The 25,750-nt window shown below is 32.2% G+C and overlaps 1 protein-coding gene across 3 annotated transcripts in view; it reads right to left on the reverse strand.

Moving 5' to 3' along the window:
* The window catches only part of Alkbh8 (alkB homolog 8, tRNA methyltransferase), a 61,297-nt gene that overhangs the window by 20,105 nt on the left and 15,442 nt on the right, over positions 1-25,750 (reverse strand). For all 3 annotated transcript variants that reach the window (XM_021728955.3, XM_040285156.2, XM_005329075.5), the window contains exons 6-10: positions 25,441-25,545; positions 24,340-24,410; positions 13,577-13,683; positions 4,459-4,610; positions 2,028-2,284 (exon numbers count right to left, since the gene is read on the reverse strand). In XM_021728955.3, the coding sequence (XP_021584630.2) occupies positions 2,028-2,284; positions 4,459-4,610; positions 13,577-13,683; positions 24,340-24,410; positions 25,441-25,545 (692 nt within the window). The remainder of the gene's footprint in view (positions 1-2,027; positions 2,285-4,458; positions 4,611-13,576; positions 13,684-24,339; positions 24,411-25,440; positions 25,546-25,750) is intronic.

A 25,750-nucleotide genomic window follows, 5' to 3' on the forward strand; every position in this document is an offset into this window, starting at 1 on the left:
TAACACAAAAATCCAGAATGCTCCAACACATGAAACTTTTTGAGTGCCAATACAATGCTCACAAGTTTGGGGTTTTGGAGCATTTCAAATTTTATATGTTCAAATTAGGAATATTCAAAATGAAAAGTCAATTCAAATATTCAAAAATCCAGAAAAATCTGAAATCTGAAATACGTTTTGTCCCAAGAATTTTCACTAATAAATACTTAACCTGTATTAAAATATATATATTTTAAGAAAATTATGTATAATAATGATATCAATCATTTTTTATTACTAACCTATTTTAATGTGAATACCTAAAATGAATGTCATTTCCTCATTTCATAAATGTCAAAAAATGAACACATTTCATGAAAAAGAATGGCTGTTCAAACACTCAACTATCATTGTTCCTTCCATGTTGGAGCTTCATCAGTTTAAAAAAAGGCAGACTTCTTTTTTATCATACATAATTCCATTTCAGATACAATGAAATCTCTAACTCCAACCAGACCAATAGTTTCATTCATTCATCGAACCAACACTTCATGAGCCTCCCCTGGAAGTCAATAAAATGCAGTAAGTGCTAGGAAAGAGCAGACAGAAAGGAATATGTGCAGTCTGCTGCTAATAAAATGAATGTGGATAAAGGGGATGGGGAGGTGTATTTCTGATCTTCCAAATATATTTCTTTTTGAATCAGGTTCAGATTTTGATTCAGTTTCCTGTTTATCAAATCATTCTCAATTATAACAGAATAATGCTATCATTATAACTAAGTCAGTACAGTTGACTACAACTGTACTCAGTATCACAAATAGTGACAGATAAAACTGACTAGATAAAACCTTGTTTTATCAACAAGAAAGTACAAAAGCAGAAGTTTCTAAGAAACATTTTTAGATAATACCTTAAAATCAAAACACCAAAAGACAATATCATGTTTATTTTTATTTTGAATTGTTAAAATTGTGATTTTAACTGACATATCAAAAAGCTACTTCCTCTTCAACATGAACAAACTTACTAGACCTTATTCTTTATAAACTAAAATTAAATTATAAATATGTTAACAATTTGTGAATATCAATGTGTTGGCTTAATGAAAAGCTGTTCTTGTATCTGCCTCTTAATATCAAACTCTACCTTTCCTTGAATGTTAAGTAATTTTGTTTTTTCTTGTGGGTGCACAGTATCAAGGATGGGGTAAAAGTAAAAGGTTCTTAGCAGTTTGACACACTCCAATAACCCAGACATGTAGGCTACCCTTATTATGCTTACCTACGCCTTTATTCTAGTCCTTCCCCCCCTAATCTTTTGAGAAAGGGAAACTCCAGGCCTCATAGAGCAGTGTTAATATGGTATTTACAACAATGTGCTTCAGCAAGCACTGCCTACTCTGTAGCACAGCAGTGGGGAAAAGTGGTTCATAGAAAAAGAACTGATAGCAGCTAAAAACAGACACTATGGAGTAAGATAGAAATGGGTTCAAATTTTGGGTTTAGCATGTAAACTTCACCAACTTTTTAAATCTATTTGAGCCTTAGCTTATTCAACTATGGAACATTAATAAATAGTATACTTTTTTTTCTACTATGAGTAAAAGTAAAAGTCAGAAGGTATAGGTTCAAGTTTCAGTTATACCCTCATATTATGACAGAGGGAAGTAAGAAAACCTCTGAAGTCTCAGTTTCCTCATTCACAAAAAAAATGATTAAAGTATCTGCTTTATCTTGCTCATACATAGGAGAATTCAAGCAAAGAAAAGTGTTGCAATAAGAATACCACCTGTGAAGTTTTACAACTGTATAACAGTTTACTGATATTATCTTATCATAAAGCAAAATCTAAAGAGGAAAAAACCCACAAAAATACCATGCCCATAAATTTCTAGGGGAATTAAAAATGAAAGCAATAATTAATTTTCATTCTGTTTATCATCAGTTTTTTACAATGGCCTAAAAACGATGTATATCATGAGGAAGAAAGATAATGATAACCATTGCAAATACAGCAAAAAGAAAGTCAGAAGCAACATTACTTACCATGTATAACTCCTTATTGATGCCAAGATACTTCCCATTTCCACACCCAATATCGGCCACTATCGAACCACTTGGCAAAGCCTTCAAAAACTCCACTATCCGTGGCCATGGGGTATGTCTTGTACTGCTAAAGTGCCCAGCAATCTCTTCATAAACTCGATGTACATACTCTTGCTCTAGTTGTGAGGCTTCTTTATCACTCTCTGGAAATGAGGGAGGAGTCTCTTTCCTCTGACTGTCACAGACAGAAGAATAACCTAAAAATAAAAATAAGGCAATACAAACCTTTCATCTTTATAAATGACTCAAAGTTATCAAGTTTTCTTAAAAGAAAATAAAAACAAATTTCAGAACTGGGTATACATAAGCTCTGACTTACCTGTTTAAAAAAAAAAAAAAAGTTCTTCTCTGCAAGTCTAATTATATATTTGAGGAGTTCAATATAAAAAGGAGTGGGCAAATCTATTTACAACAAAACATAAATATAATTCTACATCTGCTTAAAGGGAACATTCTGTGGTTTTTCCCAGGAACTATTAAGATAACTAATACAAGCTTGGCCAGTGCACATATCCAATCATAAGTAAGAACATCTTACATTATAACTTAATGTACCCTGCTTAATGATATAAAGAAAAATAATGTACCAATGGTGCCAGTGACCTAATGTATCCTAATGATAACCTAAGATGGCAGCTTAGACCAGCAGTCATTTTTGCCTCTGCATCTTGCTTCTGTCTCTATTTGTTTCATTGCAGTTGAGCAAATGTTAGTCAAAGGATACCAAATTTCAGTTACATAGAGGAATAAGTCAAAGAAATCTATTTTACAACATGGTGACTATAGGTAATAATTCTTGAAAATTTCTAAAAGATTAGATTTAAAGTGCTCTCATCACACACACACACACAAAAAAAATTGTGTGTGATATAATTCATTTGTTAATTAGCCCAATTCAGCAACTCCACGATGTATACATATTCCAAAACATTATGTGGTACACAATACATACAATTTTTGTTATTGTAAAAACATCTGTAAACTGATTACCCAATTGAAGCTTCTTAACACTTCCCTTACATTTGCATAAGAAAACTAGCATCTCTATAACTAGACTTTACTTGAGAAAAGAAACCTTGTCTTCTTTCTTTCTTTCTTTTTCTTTCTTTCTTTCCCTCTCTCTCTTTCTTTCTTTCTTTGATGAGTGCTAGATCCTTACCAAATAATAATAAATATTTTTAATTTAAAAATCCACATTTTAAGGCCCTTAGGACACTTTTAGCAACACACGCAAAAACTTGTTTTAAAGCTTCACTACCATCAAGATTATCAAACATAGAAGACTTCAAGTTTCTGATAGGCTAACATCTTGTAGACATAATGAGGAGTTTTAATTCAAAATGTTTAAGATTATGATTAAATTCAAAAGCTACTAGTAGATACTACCCATAACTGAAACCCCCCGGATATAAAATGGATTCTATCACTGTTATTAAAAATTCTTATTTATAAAATGAAAAAAATCTCTGTAAATTAAGTCCAAGAAAGCATGATGTACTTATGTAGACAATTCAAAACAGTATCCTCTTTTTTTTTTTTTAAAGAGAGAGTGAGAGAGGAGAGAGAGAATTTTTAATATTTATTTTTTAGTTCTCGGCGGACACAACATCTTTTGTTGGTATGTGGTGCTGAGGATCAAACCCGGGCCGCACCCATGCCAGGCGAGTGTGCTACCGCTTGAGCCACATCCCCAGCCCCAAAACAGTATCCTCTTGACAAATTTTGTGCAGTTCCCTTTAGTCTCTTCTAGGTTTCCAAATAGACTAAGCCATAAACCAATGCTTATTCCCTATAGTAACCTACCATAAAGCAATTTGTCATCTCTAGCTTCCCTGTTGGATTAATAAAAAAAAAAAATAAGAAGAAATCTGACAAGCTATTTTCAACAAAAACCTATTTTTGTACAAGTGATATTTTATTGTCCCATAATTCTAATACTCTAAACTGTTACTTCAATAAATAAAGTATTTCTTGGCACTCAACTGCTTAAAAAACTAAGTATGGGGAAAATAAAGATCATAAGAAGAGGGGCTAGGACTAGTAGCTCAGTGATAAAGCGCTTGCCTGGAATGTGTGAGGCACTGGGTTCGATCCTCAGACCACATAAATATAAATAAAGATATTGTATGTCCATCTACAACTAAAAAAATATTTAAAAAAAAAAAAGATCATAAGAAGAGTTCTTAACTTCAAAGAATACTCTAATGGAGGTGGTATAGAAAAGTATTCCAAAAGTAAAATACAAGGCAGAATATAGGGAAATGTCATTATAGAAGCTATGGAAAAGCTATCTTAGGTACTGAGGGGACCGTAAAGGATTTCCATACTAGATTTACTCCACTTTATAGTACAAATGAAATCATATACTTACTACAGTTACAAGGTGTGTGCCTCACTTTCCTAAATGTAAATGATGTTCGTATTCCCCTCTTGTTTAAAGTTAAGTCTCCAATATCACTGGTAATAATTCCACTTTTGTAATGCTCAGATGCTTGAACAGTATCAAATTTCCTGGGTGTGATTCTAAAAACAATAGGTAAAATAACTTACTTTACACGGCATTAAGAAAACCATTTTAGGTCTTTTAAAACTATTAAGGGAACAGAGCAAATCTATAAGAATATATTACATATATCTATTAGATTCCCAGATTTGTTAGACCCTGTAGGAAAAGTAAAGAAATATAAATATTTAAGGAAGTTATTTTCAGAATAATAATACTGGAAGAATGTACAACTAAAACAAGCATCCCAGGCAAAAATGAAATAACAAATATTCAATTAATAACAATTTTTTAAAAAACATATTGAAGGTTTGGGGATGTAGCTCAGTGATAGAATGCTGGCCTAGCATGCACTGGGTTCAATCCCCAGTATCTCTCTCTCTCTCTCTCTCTCTCTCTCTCTCTTTCACACACACACACACACACACACACACACACACACACACACACACACACAAAAGCAAACTAGGCAAAAAGGTAACAAATAGATGGTCAATTTAAATCTAATTTCAGTAATTACATTAAATGTAAAATGACTAAAAACTCTAATTAAAGAACAAAGATTGCTGGCCTCGACTTGCAAAATTAAATCCAACTACATGATAATTACAAAAAAAATCTTAATTATAAGCATAAAGACTGGCTGAAAATAAAAAATACATATATAACATATAAAAATAAATATTTTGCATATACCAAACAAAACCAAAATAAAAGTTATTTAGCTATACTAATCAAATAAAGCAGATTTTAAAGCAATACTACTAAAGATCAAAGGGGCATTTCATAATGGTCAATTCAACACAAAAATACTAAAATCCTATATTTTCATAACAATTTTAAAATATAAAGCAAAAATTTAAAAAAAAACAGGAAAAATATACAAATACATGACTACATCGGAGTTTTTGATACATTCTTCTCAGTAGCTGAAACCTAGTTTAGAGACATATTTAAACATCAAGAAACAACAGATAATAGAATCCAAAAAGTAGTGATTAACTCTTAAATTGCATAATATAAATCAGTAGAATAAAAATTGAAAAATAAAAAAAAAGAGAGGTACTACTTATTGCCTTTCTATTGCTAAACAATATTCTACTATACGAAAATAAAACAATCTATTTGTTCAAAATCCCCTGTTGCACATTTTTGAATGATGAATGGGTAGTAGAAGAAAACAAGGGAGACATCAAAAATTCTTAAACTTAAATGAGAATAGTGATACAGTATATCAGAACCTCTGGACACTGTGAAGGTAGTCTAAAAGGAAAGTTTATAGCAATGAATGTCTACATAAGAAAATCAGAAAGATCCAAATAAACAATCTAATGATGCATCTCAAGGCCCTTCAAAAATAAGAACAAATGAGTTGCAAAACCAGTAGAAATAAGGAAATTATTAAGATTAGAGATGAAGTTGAAAATGTAAAAAACAACACAAAGGCTGGGGTCATGGCTCAGAGTAGAGCGCTAGCCTACCAAATAGGAGGCCCTGGGTTCAATCCTCAGCACCATATAAAAATAAAATAAAGATATTGTGTCCACCTATAACTAAAAAATAAATATTTAATAACAAATAAATATTTAAAAACAAAGGATCAATAAAAAAGAGTTATTTCTTTGAAAAGAAAAAACAAAGTTAATAAGTCCTTAGCCAAACTAACCAAAAGGAAAAAAGACCCAAATTAATAAAAATTAGAGATGAAAAAGGAGAAATCACCACAGACATCACAGAAATCCAGCAGATCATTAGGGACTATTTTTAAAATGTATACTCCAATAAATTGGAAAAACCTAGAAAAAAATGGGTATATTTCTAGTCAAATATGATTTGACAAAATTGAATCAAAAGGACATAGAAAACCTAAACAGACCAATAACTTGTAATGAGATTGAAGCAGTGAAAAAAAACTTTCCAAGACCAGGACCAGGTGGATTTTCAGTTGAATTCTACCAGACCTTTAAAACAGAACTAATGCCAGTATTCCTCAAATTATTCCATAAAATAGAAAGAGATATAACACTTTCAAATTCATTCTATAAAGCCAGTATCATACTCATACCAAAACCAGATAAGGACACATCAAGGAAAGAAAACTACAGACCAATAGCCCTGATGAACTTAGATGCATAAATACTTATCAAAATATTAGCAAATCCTGTTAAATAACCTATTAAAAAGATTGTACATAATGACCAAGTTGGTTTTATTCCAGTCATGCAAGGATGGATTAACATATGCAAAATAAATGTAATTCATCACATAAATAGAATTAAAGACACTTAGTCTTCTCAATAAATGCAGAGACGGCCTTACACAAAATTCAGCACCCATTCATGATTAAAAAAAAAAAAACACTGAAGAAAAAAGGAAGAGATGGAACCTGTCTCAACATCATAAAGGTTCTATATGAAAAACCCAAATTTAACCTCATAGTAAAAGGGGAAAAACTGAAAGCATTTCCTGTAAAATCTGGAACAAGACAAGAAATGTCTATTCTCACCACTCCTAGGTGAATAGTGCTAGAAATTCTAGCAAGAGCAATTAGGCAAGAGAAGGAAATACAAGGGATAAAAATAGGAAAGGAAGTCAAATTATCAGTTTGCAGATGTTATGGTCCTATACTTAGAAGATCCAAAAAACTATACTAAAAGACTGTAAGAGCTAATAAATTTGGCAAAGTATCAGGTTATAAAATCAACATACAAAAATCAGTAGCTTTATCACAAGAATGGGATCCTAATTAGAATAAGTTATACTTCATGTATGTATAATATGTCAAAATATACTCTACTGTCATGTACAAAGAAAAATAAAAGAATAAATAAAATATACCTGAAAAAAATCAATAGTTTTCCTATATACCAACAATGAATGCACTGAGAAAGAAATCAGGAAAATTCTATTCACAATAGCCTCAAAAAAATAAGCAAATATAACCAAGGAGGTAAAAGACTTCTACAATAAAAACTACAGAACACTGAAGAAAAAAAAAATTGAAGACCTCAGGAGATGGAAAGAACTCCAATGTTTATGGGTAGGCAGAATTAATATTGTTAAAATGGTCATACTACCAAAATCATTACACAGATTCAATACAGTTCCCAATAAAAGACCAATGACAGTCTTCACAGAACTAGGAAAAACTGTCCTAAAATAATTTGGAAGAATTAAAAACCCAAACTAACCAAAGCAATTCACAGCCATTAAAGCAATGCTAGAGGCATCACAATACCTGACTTCAAATTATATTACAGAAATGTATAGTAACAAAAATAGCATGGTATTGGCATAAAAACAAGACACACAGACCAATGGTACAAAATACAAGAGAGACAAACCCACACATCTACAGTCATCTGATACTTGACGAAAGTGCCAAAAACATACATTGGAGAAAAGACAGCTTTTTAAACAAATGCTGCCAGAAAAACTAGTTATCTGTATGTAGAAGAATGAAACTAGACCCTTATCTTTCACTCTGCACAAAAATCAACTCGAAATGGATCAAAGACCTAGAAATTCGACCAGAATCTATGCAATTCCTAGAAGAAACCATAGAGTTAACACTCCAGCAGATAGGCACAGGTAACCACTTTCTCAATAGGACCCCTAAAGCTCAGGAAATAATACCAAGAGTTAATAAATGAGATGGCATCAAATTAAAATGCTCCTGCCCAGCAAAGGAACAATTAGGAATGTGAAGAAAGAATTTACAGAATGGGAGAAAATCTTTGCTAGCTACTCTTTTGACAAAGGATTAATATCTAGAAAATCTAAAGAAATCAAAAAACTTAATATTAAAAATCAAATAAACCAATTAATAAGTGGGCAAATGAATTGAACAGATACTTCTCAAAAGAATAAATATAAACGGCCAACAAATAGATGAAAAAAACGTCCAGCATCATTAGCAGTTAGAGAAATGCAAATCAAAACTACATTGAGATTTCATCTCACACTAATCAGAATGGCAGTCATCAAGAATCCTAATTAGATTAATTAATAGATTAATTAATTAATAGATTCTGTCATGTACAACTAAAAACTAAAAAATAAATTTTTAAAAAGAACACAAACAATAATAAATACTTAAGAGGATGTGGAGAAAAGAAATATTTTTACACTGTTGGTGTGATGATAAATTAGTACAACCACTGTAGAAATCAGTATGGAGGCTCCTCAAAAGACTAGGCATGGAACAACCAAATGACCCAGCTAGACCACTTCTCAGTATACACTCTGAAGAATTAAGCATCTTTCTTTGGTGATACATGCATATCCATGTTTTAGCAGCACAATTCACAACAGTCAACTATGAACCAGCCTAGGTTTCCATCCATCAATAGATGAATGGATAAAGAAAATGTGGTATATACACAGTACGGTGTTTTAATCAGCCATAAAGAAGAATGAAATTATGTCATTTTGCAGGAAAATGGCTGGAACTAGAGACCATCAGTTAAGCAAAACAAGCCAAACTCAGAAGGTCAAAGATTGTACGTTTTCTCTAGTAATGTGAAAGCTAGAGAGGAAATAAGAAAGGTATGGCATAGGGCAGGAGTGTCTCGTGAAAATCAAAGGGAGATCAGTAAAGAAAGGGACCAAGAGAGGGAGAGGGGGAAGTGCTGGAAAGTGATATTGGCCAAATTATATTGTTAATATTGTGTATATTAAAAATATGTTTTAAGGGGGAAGGAGGGAAAGAGGAAGTACTGGGGACTGAAATGGAGACAATTAAATTCCATGCATGTCAAAATGAACCCACTATTATGCATAACCATAAGGCATTAATAAAAATATCTTTAAAAAATAAGATTAAAAAATGAAAACTAAAAGAGCTTGTGCTAAGGGCAATTTTTAAGAAGGAAAAGCAAGCAATCATTGCCCAAATATATGTTACTCTAATAGCTAAAAATATTAAAACTATGAGGTTGAACATGAGAATATTTTATAAGATGAGTGTCTTGAAACTCTTTGTTAACAAACTAAATTCCTCTCTTGGGGGTTAAGAAGTTCTCTATTACAGCACTTTTAAGTCAATTACTGAAGGCCAAATAGCTTTTAACTGCTTTTGATACCAATTTCAGATTTTTAGAGATAAGTAACCTCCATGTTAAAATAATGATTTCTTTACACATCACTAAAAATTTTTATTTTTCCCCGGGCTCAAATTATAATCTAAATGGAAAAATATTCAATAAAAAGATAAAAACATTTTAAATAATAATCCAATATAATAGAAGAGGTAGTAGGAGACAATACAGTCCTCAGGAAAGTAAGGAATCAATTATTTCAAGCTAATATAGGAAAAGTTTTATAAATTAAAAAGGAAGCAAAAGTTGAGTGTAAACAGAGTAAGTGGAAAGGAAAATGAAACATACTGTTCTGAGGGTTGACAGTGTGAGTGTGAAGGCACAGTATAAGTTCAGAGGAAGGGAACAAACTAGAACTGTGATTAAGAGCACTGATTCTAAAGCCAAATTGGCTGCTGATCTTGGCTTGCCACTTCCTGGCTTTGGGACTGTGCAAGTTATTTAACTTCTTTATGCGTCAATTGCCTTTAAAAATGAAGACAAAACTATGGAACAACTTCCCACTACGATTGTAAAAATTAAATGAGTTAACAGATGTAAATCTTTCAGAACAATAATTGATACAAAGAAAATATTCCAAAAATAATTTAAATACACATTTTTTTTCCTTCCTGTACTAGGGATTGAACACAGGGTCTTGTACATGCTAGATAAGCACTCATCCACTGAGCTATAATCCAAGCCCTCAACAAATAATTTAAAAGAAGAGTTCACAAAATCTCATGAATTAATGCCTCCCAAGGACAGTCATGTAACAAATAAAATGAAGCACGTAGATTTATTTAGAAACACATTGTCTGCTGTTATACATATAGGAATAATTTTCATTTTAATAAAGCAGAGTATTATCTTCCATTTTCTGGGAATACATATTCTCATTCAGTCTAGTTTTCCATTTCCTACTTTTCTTAAAACAGACATGATGGCTAGGGTTGTGGCTCAGAGGTAGAGCACTTGTCTAGCATGTGTGAGAGACTAAGTTCAATCCTCAGCACCACATAAAAATAAAATAAAGGGATTATGTCCACCTACAATTAAAAAATAAATATTAAAAAACAGATATTAGTTCAGGAAATATTTAATTTTTATTTAATTATATTATAACATAAAAACAATATTAACAAACACAGTGATAAATAACGATTGTTACTCAGTTTTGGATCCAGGAGTAATAGAAAAGGGTAGAACTGTAGAAAACTGGAAAAGTAGCCACCACCTAAAAAATGACATTGATATCAGTCTCCATTATTGCTACCAGCCAATATGTGGCCCAGTATTGACAGAACTTTTCAGTTTTCAGAAGAAGCTAAAAACTCAAATTTTATATGAAAGCTCATGATTCTTGTATGTACATAACTAAAACAGAACAAACCATGTGATCCACCATGTAACAGTCAAACAGAACATTTCAGACTGTTAAGTTTATTCACATGATACAGGTTTGCCACCTTTGATTTAGAACATGTAAATTAATAAATTTGAGTTTCATCAAATTGAAGTTAGATTAAGTATTTGAAATTAATATTATAGGGCAGCATTAAACTTTTTTCAAATCTATGACTCTCCACAGTGCTTTCTAGTACTTTTTTATTTCAGAATAGAAATAAAGTTTTTAATCAAGGTTTATCTCCTATGTTTGTATAGTTTTAAGGTATATGAAATATGCTTTTTCAATCTATTTTCCCTTTCACCAAAGATTCTGATAAACATCTAAACAGCTGGGATATTGTTTCTTCTCTCTCCTCATCCCTTTGCCTCCCTCCTTCTCTCATCTCTCTCTCTCTCTCTCTCTCTCTCTCTCTCTCTCTCTCTCTCTCTCTCTCTCTCACACACACACACACACACACACACATACCCCACACACACACACAAACACACAAAATCATATAGTCACATTATAGGCAATGAGGTCAGTGACAGCCTTCAAAAATAATACTGGGCACGGTGGTGCACAACTGTAATCCCAGCAACTAGGAAGGCTGAGGCAAGAGGATCGCCAAGTTAGAGGTCAGCCTCAGCAACTTAGCAAGGTGCTAAGGAACTCAATGAGACTCTGTCTCAAAAAATAAAAAAGGCTGGGAACGTAGCTCAGAGATAAAGTATCCCTGAGTTCAATCCACAGTTAATAATAATAATAATAATAATAATAATAATAATACTGAAGGGTTTTCCCCTAAAAAATATTCAAAAGACTTTTGAGTCTACAGCCAAGATTAAAAATAAATATTACTTATAATCCAACCTTCCAGAAATAACTATTAACATTTAAAGGCATGATATACTTTCAACAACAGGATAAATCTGATCAAAATGATGTTTTAGAAGAATCTGTATCATTACTGAAAGTAGATGGAAATATTTTCTTACTATATGGACAGTAATTTCTTATTTTGCATTTTTTATAATAGCATTACTCTTAAGCTTAAACATTAGTGACAGCAAAAATGCTTGTACCCAAAAAAGAAAATGTCATTACATTCAAAATTCCAAGAATACATAAAACCAATGGATTAGATCACCATTTTCATTTATTTTACGTTGTGAACATTTGAGTAGCCATGAAAAAAATAAAATAAATTTAAGCACTAGTGCACAAAATCAGGCCATCTTTTTTATGGCTCACATTTAAGAGAGGTTACAAATTCATTTATATGATCATTTCCATGAATTTTTATAAAAATGTGTCAGCTAAAACCTCCAAGCAGAACAAAATAAGTACATAACTCAGCAACATTTTAAGTGACAATAGGCATAAATTGTAGCAGTACTCTCTTCTCAAAAGGCTAAAAGTGCATTCCTACCAAAAGCATATAATGTATTTCTTTAGATTTAGATTAAATCAAACTCAAGGAGTATTCTACAACACAATTGGCCTCTTCAAAAGAACCAAAACATCATGAAGGACAAAGAAAAGTTGAGGAAGTGTTTCAAAGTAAAGATTAAACAGAATTAGCAAATAAATGTGATGTAGGATCATGAACTGAATCTCCAATTGAGAGAAAGCTTGGTATAAAGCACTTTGTCTTACAACTAGCAAAACCTGAATATGGATTATATATAAGTATTTTATCAATATTAGATTTTCTGAATTTGAGTGTTACACTATGGTTTTAATAAACATGAATAAGCAAACTCATTCCATAAAGGGCCAGACAATAAATATTTCAGGCATTGAAGGCCACATATAGATTCTGTTGTATATTCTCCATTGTTTTCCATTTTAAAACCCTTTGGAAATATAAAATTCATTCTTAGCTCAATGCTGCATAGAAACGGAATTAAATTTGGCCCATAAGTCATAATTGGCTAACCCCTGATATACACATGGTCCTTGTTTTTAGGAAACACATAATGAAGCATGTAAAGATAAAGGGTCATGATATAATTTTCAAATGATTCAGCAAAAATAATAATAACATGTGAGGAAGAAATAACAGATGTGGCAGAATGTTCCCAACTGATAAATCTAGGTAAAAGGTGAAGGGAGTTCACTTCACTATGCTTCCAACTTTGCTTTAAATTTTAATTTTTCCCCAAATAAAAAGATTTTAAAATGTTTAAAATACCATCATAGAGCTGGGGTTGTAGCTCAGTGGTAGAACGCTTGCCTAGCATGTGGGAGGCACTGGGTTCGATCCTTAGCACCACATAAGAATAAATAAAGGTCCATTTACAACTAAAAAAAAAATCATAAATGTTAAAAACAACAAGTAAAAATTAAAATTCTAAATGTAAAAAGAAAGGCCATACATGGCCCTAGGTTCCTAGTAGAATTGAACCCGGAAGCCCCAGTGTTCAGGCATGATCCAGTGGCTCAGACAGAGAAGAACAAGAACTCTCACAAAGCAAAAGATATCCTGACATCAGGGTCATTTCAATATACATACCCATGAGTCCAAAGGTATCTGGATTCTCCTGTCATCACTAGCAAACTCCGACGAGGCAACATAACTTGTACTGTGACACCATCTGGATGCTTAAAATCCATAACTATCTTGAAGGAAAAACAAAAACATAAAGTCAATACAAAATTTCATATACTCCAAGGATAAGGGTGATTTATTAATTTTGGCCTATTTTCTAGGATAACATATTTTTAAAAATTATGCTTATAGAAAAGTACAGCACAGTGGTTCTCAAACTTTCATGCAGAATAGAGTCAAATGAACGAAGAAAAAAAATTCATCCGTAGAAATTCGGAGTTAATCTGTCTAAAGTATGGTTCAGGAATTTGCATTTCTAACAATCACCCCAAGAAATTATGAAGCAGGTAATCTGAGGATCATACCATGGAAAACCTAGGGTAATGGTCAAACACAAGGGCTTTGGAGCTGAAACGCTCACATCCTGGCTCTTCCATTTACCAGCCACACGAACCGGGACAAGCCATTTAACCTCTTTGTGCCCTGCCTTTCTCAGCTTTAATAGAATTGCTATATGATTAAATATGTAATAGACATAAATAGGATCATGCCTGCACATTGGGACTTCTGGGTTCAATTCTACTAGAAACCTAGGGGCATCTATGGCCTTTCTTTTTACACTTAGAATTTTAATCTTTTATTTATTGTTTTTTAATATTTATGATTTTATTTTTTTTAGTTATAAATAAACACAATACCTTATTTTATTTAATCTTATGTGGTGCTAAGAGACACGACACATAGTAAATACACAAATTGTAGAAGTTATTTTTATTATCTCTAGAATGCTAATAATTAATAATCTAAGGAGAAGTAACGATTAAATACAGATTCTAATGTAACCCATTTTGCACCCTGAAAGTCATGCAACATACTGGAATTGGATGCTGATTAATAAGAGATGATTAAAGAAAACAGGAAATTTTTCAGCCACTTTTCCTAAGTTATACTCAAATATTATTCAGAACAGCAACTTGTAAAGATACTACACCCATAAAATATTTTTTGTCCTAGTAGCCTATCAAACACCAGACTTCAACTAAAATAGCAGCAGCTGACAAATGTGAAATGAAAAGGCATGCCATAGGGCTGAAAAATATTTTAATTGAACAACCCATTTGAAAAATACGACAAAGTATTAAGTGGGATGAAGAAATACCTTTCTTAGAGATAAACTCAGCAAAGTATCTGGGACAAAGTTAGCATTCAATAAATGTTATTAATGCTATTATTAATAATAATATTGAATCAAACTACATAAGCCACATGAAAATTCTCTGAAAACTATAAGTAATTATACAGATCGAAGCTGATTCTTTTCCCCATTCTCACCTATTCTTTCAATCTAATTGTGGAAAGTAATGTAAGGTGATACATGTAATTTCATATAGTTATACTCTAAAAGCATTCTATTCATAAACACTACAGATTACTTCTGAAGTTTTTAGGGATGATGTGTACTGATACCTGCGACTTTCTTTAAATGTATAAATAAAGAAGTAATGAAGTGATGGATGGATAGATATTTGATAAAACAAAAGTTTTAAAATGATACTTTTAGAATTTAGGTAGTGTGTATATAGATATTTACTCTACAATTCTTTCAACTTTTCCACATGAAAATTTTTATAATATATTACTGAGGGAAAGGGGGAAGAAATCCACCTGACAGTGGCCCATTTTCAACCAATGTATATGGGATTCAATTTTCTGAATCCACTGTCTCCCACAAACTACCAATTTTAAATCTTCTAGATTGTACTAATATCTTAATTTGACTAAAATGAAATAACAGCAAAGAAGAGACTCCGCATACCTTGATATAGACAGACATGTCCAACATGTCTGGATAAGTGGGAAAGAAAAGAAGAAAAAGAGAAGAGAGACTCAAAATTGCAAGGATATAAGATTAGAATTATATATTTAAAAAACTATATAAAAGTTATCAGAACTACAAAACATAGTTGTACCAAAAATATGTTTATGTATTTCCCCTGGACTTACAAATTTAGAGTCCCACCATTTGAAGAGCTAATTTGTCTACTGTAGGTAATCAGAGGAATTGGGAGCATTTTTAGTAAAACAAATATAGTTTTCTGTCGCTCAACAAAAGATGATGCTCCCACAAGAACATACTGCTATGCTGAAGAATAGTTACAAGTAGAAGTTTGTTGGTATGCCATATTTTTCTATGACAGAGAAATAGACAGACACCAATGAAAACCAATGGCTGATTTCAGTAGCCTTTAAAACTTCTATGTGTGCCACAGAGCCTGCTCCTTTAAGATAAATTAAAATCAAGACCTGCAACAAACCTATTTCTCTTTCCTGGTTCTTACTGGCAAAGTATGTTTTAAAAAATAATAATAATAAATTGTGTTTTTTTTAACAACCCACATTGGAGACTTGAATCCATTTGATTAATTTGTTTGAAAGTTGGAATCCCAAAAGTACCAAGTCTAGTGAAACCCAAAGGAAAAGAGAAAAATGTCACCGATGCACCCTGAAATCATCATATAGGACCTCCCATTTGAAAATGAAAAAAATAAAAAACAAGCTTTGCTTCCTTGTCCTTTAGACAACATCAATTTCTAAAAGATATAGGCCTCTCTATTCTGGTCATGAGAATGGAAAAAAAAATCACACCCATTTGAACATATGGGAGAATAAGCCCTTAATAGCACGCGCAACAGCTAAATACAGTGCAATGCAAAGGCACTGAATTCTCATTGCTACTAAGAGAGAATATGAAGGGCAGAACTTCATTTGATGCTTATGGTGTAAAAACTTTCTCAGTTGATCAGGTACTACACACGGATTTAGGACACATATCTGGGAACATGCCTGCAGTGTGCATGTGAGACAAGCAATATTATATAGGTCAAAAATTTTAAAAATAAAACACTATAGCACAAATCAGCCAATTCTACCTTTCAAACACAACTCTGCCTTCCAAAAATTGGTCTCAGCTGCAGAATGAAAAAATTATACCATCTTATCCTCTTCAACCCCAATTACAGATGATTTTGAACTTTCTTGTCTAGCTAAGCTCCAGTGTAATATAAAATAAAAACAGAAGGCATCTTTTAGCTCAACAGTCTAAATACAATTGCCAAATGGTACAATGGAGAGCAAAATTCCCACTGCATAATAGAAAAATTAACGTGAAAAATAAAAGAAGCTCAAGGAGATACTTTAGATACCATTGCATATTAAATATTATAAATGCTTGCTTTAAATGCCTAAAAGATAATATGCTCATGCTTATGTGTTTACACTGAGACCATTTGCTATGAGCTCTCATTAATTACACTGTGGCTTCATTTGTTTGTGGAAACCGAATCAGCATCTAAAAATGGGGTCTCAAAAATGTCAGTCACAAACCACTTTGTATATAAGGAGAAGTAATGAGACATTTTAGTTTAAAAAAATAAACTTAAAATTTTATCCCTATTTACTCATTAGAGCCTATCTAGTGTATTATATTCTAGAAGGATTTTTGAATTAATTAATTATAAATACTTTATTTGAAAGAATACAGTGGTGTATCTTTTGGACAGAAGGCTTCCTAAATTCCATTTGTATATTTTGTGGACCTTTTTCCTTAAGCAAAATAAACCAACAGATTCATATATACATATAACCAAAAAAAGACTAGAGGAACAAAGAACAACAGTCATGGGTATATCTGTTCCTGAGGCACAAGATTGTTCTCATAAGGAAAAGGTCACTTACAGCATCTACCACATCCCAAGCATAAAACAGGTGGTTGCTGGCAATGATGATGATGGCAATAGCAGCATTGACAGTGATGAAGAGAAGCTGCTATTATTTGTACTAAATGCTTACCAACTCCCTGTGACAATTAAATGCAAGTATTGTATGCCAACTGCAATATAAGACAGAAAACACAAAAAGAAAGTTATCTCTCTTTAGTCAATTAAAAGTTATTAATATAAGAGATGAGCTAGAACCCAAGTTTCTTGACTTGTTCCATGCTGAATTCAGTTCTAGTAGGAACACACAAGGATCTGAAAATAAAACATATAGGCTTTAACTTTTTCAGTTTCCAGCATTGCATTAGGATATTAATTGAATGATGATTCAAACTGCCATTTGGAGCCTATATTAATTCATTTCTAATCTTTCTCTGAAAGAATAAGTCTGAAATTTCTTGTCTTTGGAAATGGAACTACATCATGTGATATTAGCATTTCAGCATTTTCTGACTCCACTGTCCAAAATCTCAGCTAAATAACACAATCATCTATGAGCTTCCTATAAATATACAAAACAGCCTTCATCACAGACATTCTTAATTAGAGTAAGCCAAAGTACAAAAAGACAGTCTAGCAAAGGGAAAAGAAAAGAATCAGAGAGACCTCAAATATTTAAATATCAAACACAGGCTTTAAAACAAACATGTGTACCATGTTCAAAGATATAAACTCTAAGCTTGATACTTCATCTGGAAATGGAAGTCATGAAAGGAGACACAAAACAAGTATGCTAAAACAGAACAATACCATGAATTAAATTAAGACTTCAATGAATGGGTTTAAGAACAAATTAAACATGGCAAAAGAAAGAATTAGTGATACAGAATATTATCTGGGATAAAGCATGAAGAGATAAAATAAAACATATAAGAATAGGAAAAGTAAAATAAAGAATATAAACAAAAGGTAAATAAAGAGAGAAAATGGGATAGAGGCAAATCTACAGAGACAATGTCTGAGATTTACAAAACTGATGGACAAAATCAACCCACAGATTCAAGAAGCCAAATAAAAATAAAATAAAAGAATTTTAAAAATATCAAAATTAGCAGAATAAGCAGGCCCATCAAAATAAAACTATAGAAAAAAAAGAAAAAAATTTAAAAGCCAAAGTCATGCCTGCAATCCCAGTGACTTGGGAGGTTAAAGCAGGAGGATTGTAAGTACTAGACTAGTCTCAGTGACTTACTGAGACCCTGTCTCAAAATAAGAAAATAAAAAGGGCTGAAGGTGTGGTCAGTGGCAAAGCACCCCTGGGCACCATAAAAAAGAAAAAAAAACAAAAAACAAACCAGTCACCTTCAAAGGTAACAAGAGCAATAACATAAGTCAGAAATAAGTGAAACCTTTAATAAATAAAGAAAAAAACCTAGTCGGGCATGGTGGCACATGCATGTAATCCCAGCAGCTCAGGAGGATGAGGCTGGAGGATCAAGTACAAAGCCAGACTCAGCAATGATGAGGTGTTAAGCAACTCAGTGAAACCTTTTCTCTAAATAAAATACAAAATAGGGCTGAGGATGTGGCTCAGTGGTCCAGTGCTCCTGAGTTTAATCCCCTGTACCCCTCCCACCCCCCACCCCCAAAAAAGAAAACAAACTAAAATGTTTTCAGAACATTGGATATTCTGGTCTAACATGGGGGGTGGGAGATATTGGGGGGATAGAATAAAGACTGAAAATATGTTTGTATCCCTCTTTTTGCTGAAGAAATAAATGCATACAGAAACTTTAGAGAATTATATATATATATTCATTCTTTTTGATTATTTTGAGTGTAGTAAAGCTGTCTCATATTAAATAAGTGCAGCTTATTGTATGTTAATTTTACCTCTGTAAAGCTGTTCTACAAAGAAGACATTAGATGCAATAATGCAGTACTTAAGAGTAAAATTTATAGGACTGGAAATGTAGCTCAGTGATAGAGCTTAACACGAGTGAGGCCCTGGGTGCAATCCCCAGCAACATACACACACAAACAACAAAAAATAAAATATATGTCAAGAACATTTCCCAGGTTCTGAATTGATCATTTACCAGAGCAGGGAATCCAGAGAGAGCAGAAATTTGTTTTGTTTTATATGAGAGAATGGCAATGGGAGGTAAAAGGCTGAGGACAAAAATAATGAGCTTCATTTAGATAAGTTAAAACTTGGAATCCAGATAAAAAGAGGAGATTGGATATTACTTATAAATGCAAATACTTAGGGCTAAATTAAAGGCTGTAGATGAAGTCAGTATGTCTGGAGTTCAGATTGTAATTGTTGTTTTAAGCTGTATAAGAAAAGGTCTGTGCTTTTTCTAGTTTGTGCTAAAGATCAGAAAGTAATGAACATTTGTCCATTAAAACAATAAACTCCTAAAAGAGAAGACATTCCTGATAGATAAAAGTGATAAGAATTCTCCAGAATGAGAATACTGCTGGGCAAACTATAGTGAGATCAAACTGAAAAGACTAGGAAAGCTACCATACCATTTGGCTGGGTATTTCAAGACATTTCACAAAGAATTTATATTCAATTTCCTACTAAGAAGATCATACTGGACTCAACAGCTGTTTACTGAAAGAATAAGCCTAGAGAGAAAGCAGACAATATAATGAAAGATGCTGCCAAGTAGTAAGTATTCAGTAGATAGGATCTTCATTACCCATGTACAGGATTATCCAAACCCACTGAGTTGCAAAAGTCCAAAAAGAAATATTCACTGATAAACCAACCAACTTGTTATAAAATTAATAATGGCCCAAACCATTATTCAACATCAGCTACTACTTATGCTCACTGCTGTAACCCCTTTGGTCAGCCTTTTAGTGAATGTTGATGTTACAAATATGAGCCAATGCAATGCAAATACGAACAAATTGGAATCACAATTCTTACAAAAGATAGAAGTCTATCTGAGGTTTTGTTTTATATGGAAGAAAACTATAAATATAGAAAACCAGCCTTCATCCCTGACATTCTTAATCAGAGAATCATTTAAATAACATATAAAGCCTAAGATTTGAAAATCTGACAAAGCCAGGACTTTTACAATGAAGACATCAATGATGCACAAAGCTTTTAAATGAAATGTGAATATCAGAGATTTAAGACAAACTCTTGGAAAAATTGATAATGACTTCAATAATTGCATTGGGGAAAAAAGGCTCCCTTTATAATTAAGTTGTAATCGATAAACAAAGAAATTTTCTATCAGATTGTCATATTTTATCATAAAAACAATACCAAAATAATGCTCATATGACTTATTCTTTGTTCTAAATAAAAATTTATAGTTGTAACATAATCTAAATATTGTTAAATTTTAAAAGATTTTTTAAAGCTACCTTCATAATTTTGTTTCATTTTTACAGATAAGTCAGTCAAAATTTTTCTTTCTTATTTTCAATAAAAGTTTGGTACTATTTTAAATAAATGCACATTATATGATCACTTTCACCTTTGGCTAACCCAGTCTTATGGCATTTGTTCTAAAGAGTAACTGCCCAATAAGTGTATTAGTTTACAAGGAGGTTTATGGCAAGGGCATTTCTCAAAACATCTGGTCAACAAAGGCAAGATGCAATTTACAGTAGGACAAACCTATTAAGTAAGGAGTACTTAAATGCAAAAGCCTAATTGATTTCACAGGGTGCATATAATTCTTATATAATTCTCTTGTTGGATATTTTCCCAAGCTAGTCCTTGGGAAGAAGAGCCTGAGTGTTTGTAATGCAAAGAACCTACATGGTTCCTTGAAGAAATTACTAAGCTAAGCCAACAAATTGAAACTTTGGGAACTTAGCCTGCCTGGTTATATGAGATATTAACTTGCTTTTGTTGTATAATCATTTTATTCAGTTTTTTGTTTTATGGGTTTTTTGCTGTTTTTGCAGCTAAAAGCATCCTCATTTATATACATATCATAAAGTTTATGTATAAATATTTGTAATACTTTTGGAGGTACAAAAGCATTAAAGAAAATCACAACTTAGTTGCAGAGGCAAAACATATTTGAAAAAATAAAAACTACTTTGGCTGTTTATAAAATGTATACACATCTTGTTAGAGATATTGAAGTTCAAGTAGTTAGCTGGGTCATGAAAATAAGGCATTTGAGTAAGATTGATATTAAAGTTAAGAATACCTCCTGGGAACATCTTGTGTTGGAGCATTTAAGAATTAAGAGAGATCTTTGTGGAGCACAGTTGTGCACACCTGTAATCCCAGTGACTTGGAAGGCTGAGGTAGGAGAAATGCAAGTTCAAAATCAGTCTTGGAAGCTTAGTGAGACCCTGTCTCAAAATAAAAAAATAAATGGGGCTGAGGATATAGCTCAGTGGTAGTGCCCCTGGATTCAATCCCTAGTACCACCGAGGGGAGAAATTCAAAAAAGATTTTAGAAATTTCTTGAAGAAGAGAAGAAAATAAATAGTTAAATATAAACAAAAGACTCTAACCAAAGGATAAACAATAAACAAAACAGAATTTTTTTTTTGAAAAATGTGTAAAAGAGGCCAAAACAATGATGCCACTAACAAAATGGTTACAAAGAAATAGAAACTGGTATAGGCACTATAGTAAATTTCTTAAAACAACTTAGTATGTCAAGGATGACAAAATAAAGAAATAGCGACAAAGGTGTGGCACCCAGATTCTATGTCTGGAAAAGGAGCTAGGGAAGAATTCAAGTAATTACAAAGCATCAAAAAACAAACAAATAACAACAACAAAGCAGAACAGCACAGGGCACCAGAGTGAGAAAATGAAAAGAGAAAAAAATGAAAGACATCTTTCTTTCTATGACCACTTGAAATCCTACTTCTGGTCATGTGGAACATCTTGTTCTAGAAGTGAAGGTTTCAAGTAAAGAACCCTAGAGGACGCATACCTTAACGATTCTTTACATGTACAAATTGCTCTGAGTTTGAAAAACATTTGCTCATACATTAACTCATTTTATTCCCATGATAATCCTTCAACCAGGAAAGAAATATAATGAATCCCATCTTACAGTGAAAACAAGTTCAAATTTAGGACTCAATATTATATAGCATGATAAAATGAAATGTTTAATAAACATTTTTTCCTCAATATCATTTACTTACCCTTAAAAGTTCTTTTTGAAAGAAAATCTAATAATCCTGTCATAAATTCATATATGCACATCTTCTAACTACTACAAAGATGGCTCCAACAAAAACTCCATCATTCCTGTTGGTGGCTAAAAATTATAGGCTTCTAGAGACAACAAATGAAAATAATGATTGCAGCAGATTTTTAGCTCAACTAAAGGTTAAGATTTCCCTTCTTTATAACTTTTAATGAAAAACTGCTAAATGGGGAATTTCTCTAGAAGAGAAAAGCAGAAAGCACATTTCTAGCTTTCTCTGTCCCTTCACTCACAACTCTCCAGAAAAGAAGTAACCTCTTGGCTGACCAGTTAGTCTGCAGCCAGACTCAACCGGCTCATTCCTTTCCTCTTTTCAGAACCAGCTGGTTTGTAGGATCTAACATAGCTCTTTGACATCCCTGTTATAGGTGAAGCTTCTGTCTCTATGGGGGAGACAGGTGCCAGTGACAAGGTCAGTATGTTTCTGTAATTCAGAGGTGAAGTATTACAAATCCAATTGGCCATAAATCTACAGTTATGTCCTATTATTACTTTCTTAGTAGCAAAATTAATGCTCTAATTTCCATTTATCTTTGGTCTCATTTTTCAACTGATTTCATAGCTAGGAAGAAAAAACAAAGATTTTTTTTTAAATCAATCTCCTAAAGCTACAAGCAAAGACAAGAGGCAAAAATAAAAATAAATAACAGAAAAGATCTCTTTCTTTTTTCTCCCCATCTTCATTATTTTTGAAAGTCTAAATTAAGAAACCACAAGTGTAGTTGATAAGATGGTTTTGTCATATCAAACAAACAGCCTTAATTCTTTAACCACAGTATCAGCATGATCACAGGAGCTCAGCAAAGATTGAGAAGTGAAAGCACTGAAGACCTAGTGATGGGCACTAAACTATGGTAAAAAAGAAAGAAAGAAAAGAAAACTAAAACAAAAACTCAACCAGGTACAAGATCAGATTTTGAAGCAATGTCTAGTTAGGTTAGATACTCCCATATTTTAAAGATTATTCTGGATTTAAAATTCTAATTTTTTCTCTCTAAAATTCTTGCAATTGGTATATCATTTTAAGTCATATTTTTGATATCTTCTTTACAGTTCAACAAAGTTCAGCTACAGAAACTGTGAATAAACATAAGCCTCTTATTCATCAGGAAAAAATGTGTATAAGACCCTGTTACTGCTCAGAGTTTGGGAAAGGATTTAATCACGTAACATATGTAAAAAAGTTTATCAAAATTCCAGACACATACATTTTAGTTTTGTCTTTTTTCTAAGGCCTGCAGGTATGGTCTTTTGCCACTAGATGGCAATGCAGCATCAGTAGGTCCAAAGTTGGCCAACCTACCAAGGGAAATCTAGATTTCATTTAACTGCTAAAGTGAAATATGTAAAAATTAAATTTTTCTTAGAATTTGATAAGAAGGATAGTAAAATGTTGGATATTTGAAGGGAGAGAATATGATAACTTCATGTTCTCTAAGATTTTTTGTTTGTTTTACTTTTGTGTAGTACTAGGGATTAAAACCACAGACACTTTACTACTGAGTTACATCTCCAGTCATTTTAAATTCTTATTTTGAGACAGGATCTCACTAAATTGCTGAGTCTGGCCTCAAATTTTTCAATCCTCCCACCTCCGCTTCCTGAGTCAGTGGGATTACAGATGCATACCACTATACCCAGCCCTATGAGAAATAAAGTGCTAATGATACCCTTACTTATCGTTTAAAAATCTTAATTCATTTTAATTAAGAATGTGAATAATCTTATAAAAAAGACATTGTTCCAAAGTAAGACATATGCTGAAAGCTAATAAAAATGTTTGAACATTTACCTCTGACCCCAAACTGAGAGAAACAATCTCATCCTCAAAAGCAGAATGTGTGTCAATATGAGGAGGAATTCCTGAGATAAAAAAATATAACATGTCATTTCATTTTTCCTTGTAGAAAATTTAAGATGATTCTAAATGTAGCCTCATGCAATTATGGTGAAAACATTGGTTATCAAAAACGTACTATAATTCTAGTTAAAGGAAAACAAGGTAATGTAACTAAACAAAATTAAACTTAAAGCTAAACTAAAAATAACTTCATGATAAAGTACCATTAGAATTCTACAATCAAGGCTTGGGAGTCAGTGCTTAACTAGGACACTTATCCAAGCCCAGCCCAACAGGAAGATGTGAAAGATGAATAAGTGTCATTGCTTCCCTTGAATTCTGAATTCCCATGTACTTGGAGAATAAAGGCAATAGCCATGTGTGAAGACTGAGCATATCTAATAATTAAGATAAGGCTTCCTCTACTGATCTATCAATCTGTTAATTGAGCACCTCTTAGTAAAGAAACTAAGAGGATAGTGAAAAGATATAAAACAAGACTTAGTCCCTGTCTGTAAAAAGTTTACAAACCAGTGGAAAGACAGGTTAATAAGCAATAAAAAATACATCAACTATTGCCATTTATAAAACCCTCAAAATTATTTGATTATTTCAAATATCAGATAAAGATGTTGCTAACAAAGGCAAAAAAAATCTATGACCTAAAGATTTTCCACTAACATGACATCCTAGAATTGTCTTCTATATTCTCAAATAGAGAAAGTGGCATTCAACCAATTAACTTTCTTCCCTTCTTTAAATTATTCAGTTCTTTCATTATAGAAGATTTCTGTTTTAAGCAGTCACCTCCTTCTCCAAATTAAAAAAAAAAAATCACTAACATCAATTTATATCAGTCTTTTAAGATTTTTTGACTAATGTTCCTCAAGGGGTTGAGGCGTAGATTTGCAAGAAATTAAGATAAACATAAATATTGAATATAAGCAAAGTTAGAGTTTAAGCTAACTATCAAATACCTTTGATCTTAAAATGTTATATAATCTTCTTAATTCTGAAATATATAACTGGTATTTTAAAAGAATAAATATTCACCATGCCCAGGTTCATACTGATTTACAGTCAACTGATCAGGTTTATGCTTAATGTAACCTTTCTTCAACCATTTCTCCAAAATGCTATCACAAATGTCAGGAAGACCTGAAATCAGCAATCATAAAGACAAAACATATTAAAATAATTACTTTGCATGTTTCACCCAAGAATAAAAAAGTCACTCTGATATAAATCAAACAGATTTAATGTAGCAGTCAGATCTATTAATATAACAATGAGCTTATAAACAAAACAAAAACAAAATATCTTAAGAATCTATGTATGTCATTAATTTTATCAAATAAAAAGT

The sequence above is a fragment of the Ictidomys tridecemlineatus genome, chromosome 4, assembly GCF_052094955.1.
Source record: "Ictidomys tridecemlineatus isolate mIctTri1 chromosome 4, mIctTri1.hap1, whole genome shotgun sequence".
Classification (NCBI taxonomy): domain Eukaryota; kingdom Metazoa; phylum Chordata; class Mammalia; order Rodentia; family Sciuridae; genus Ictidomys; species Ictidomys tridecemlineatus.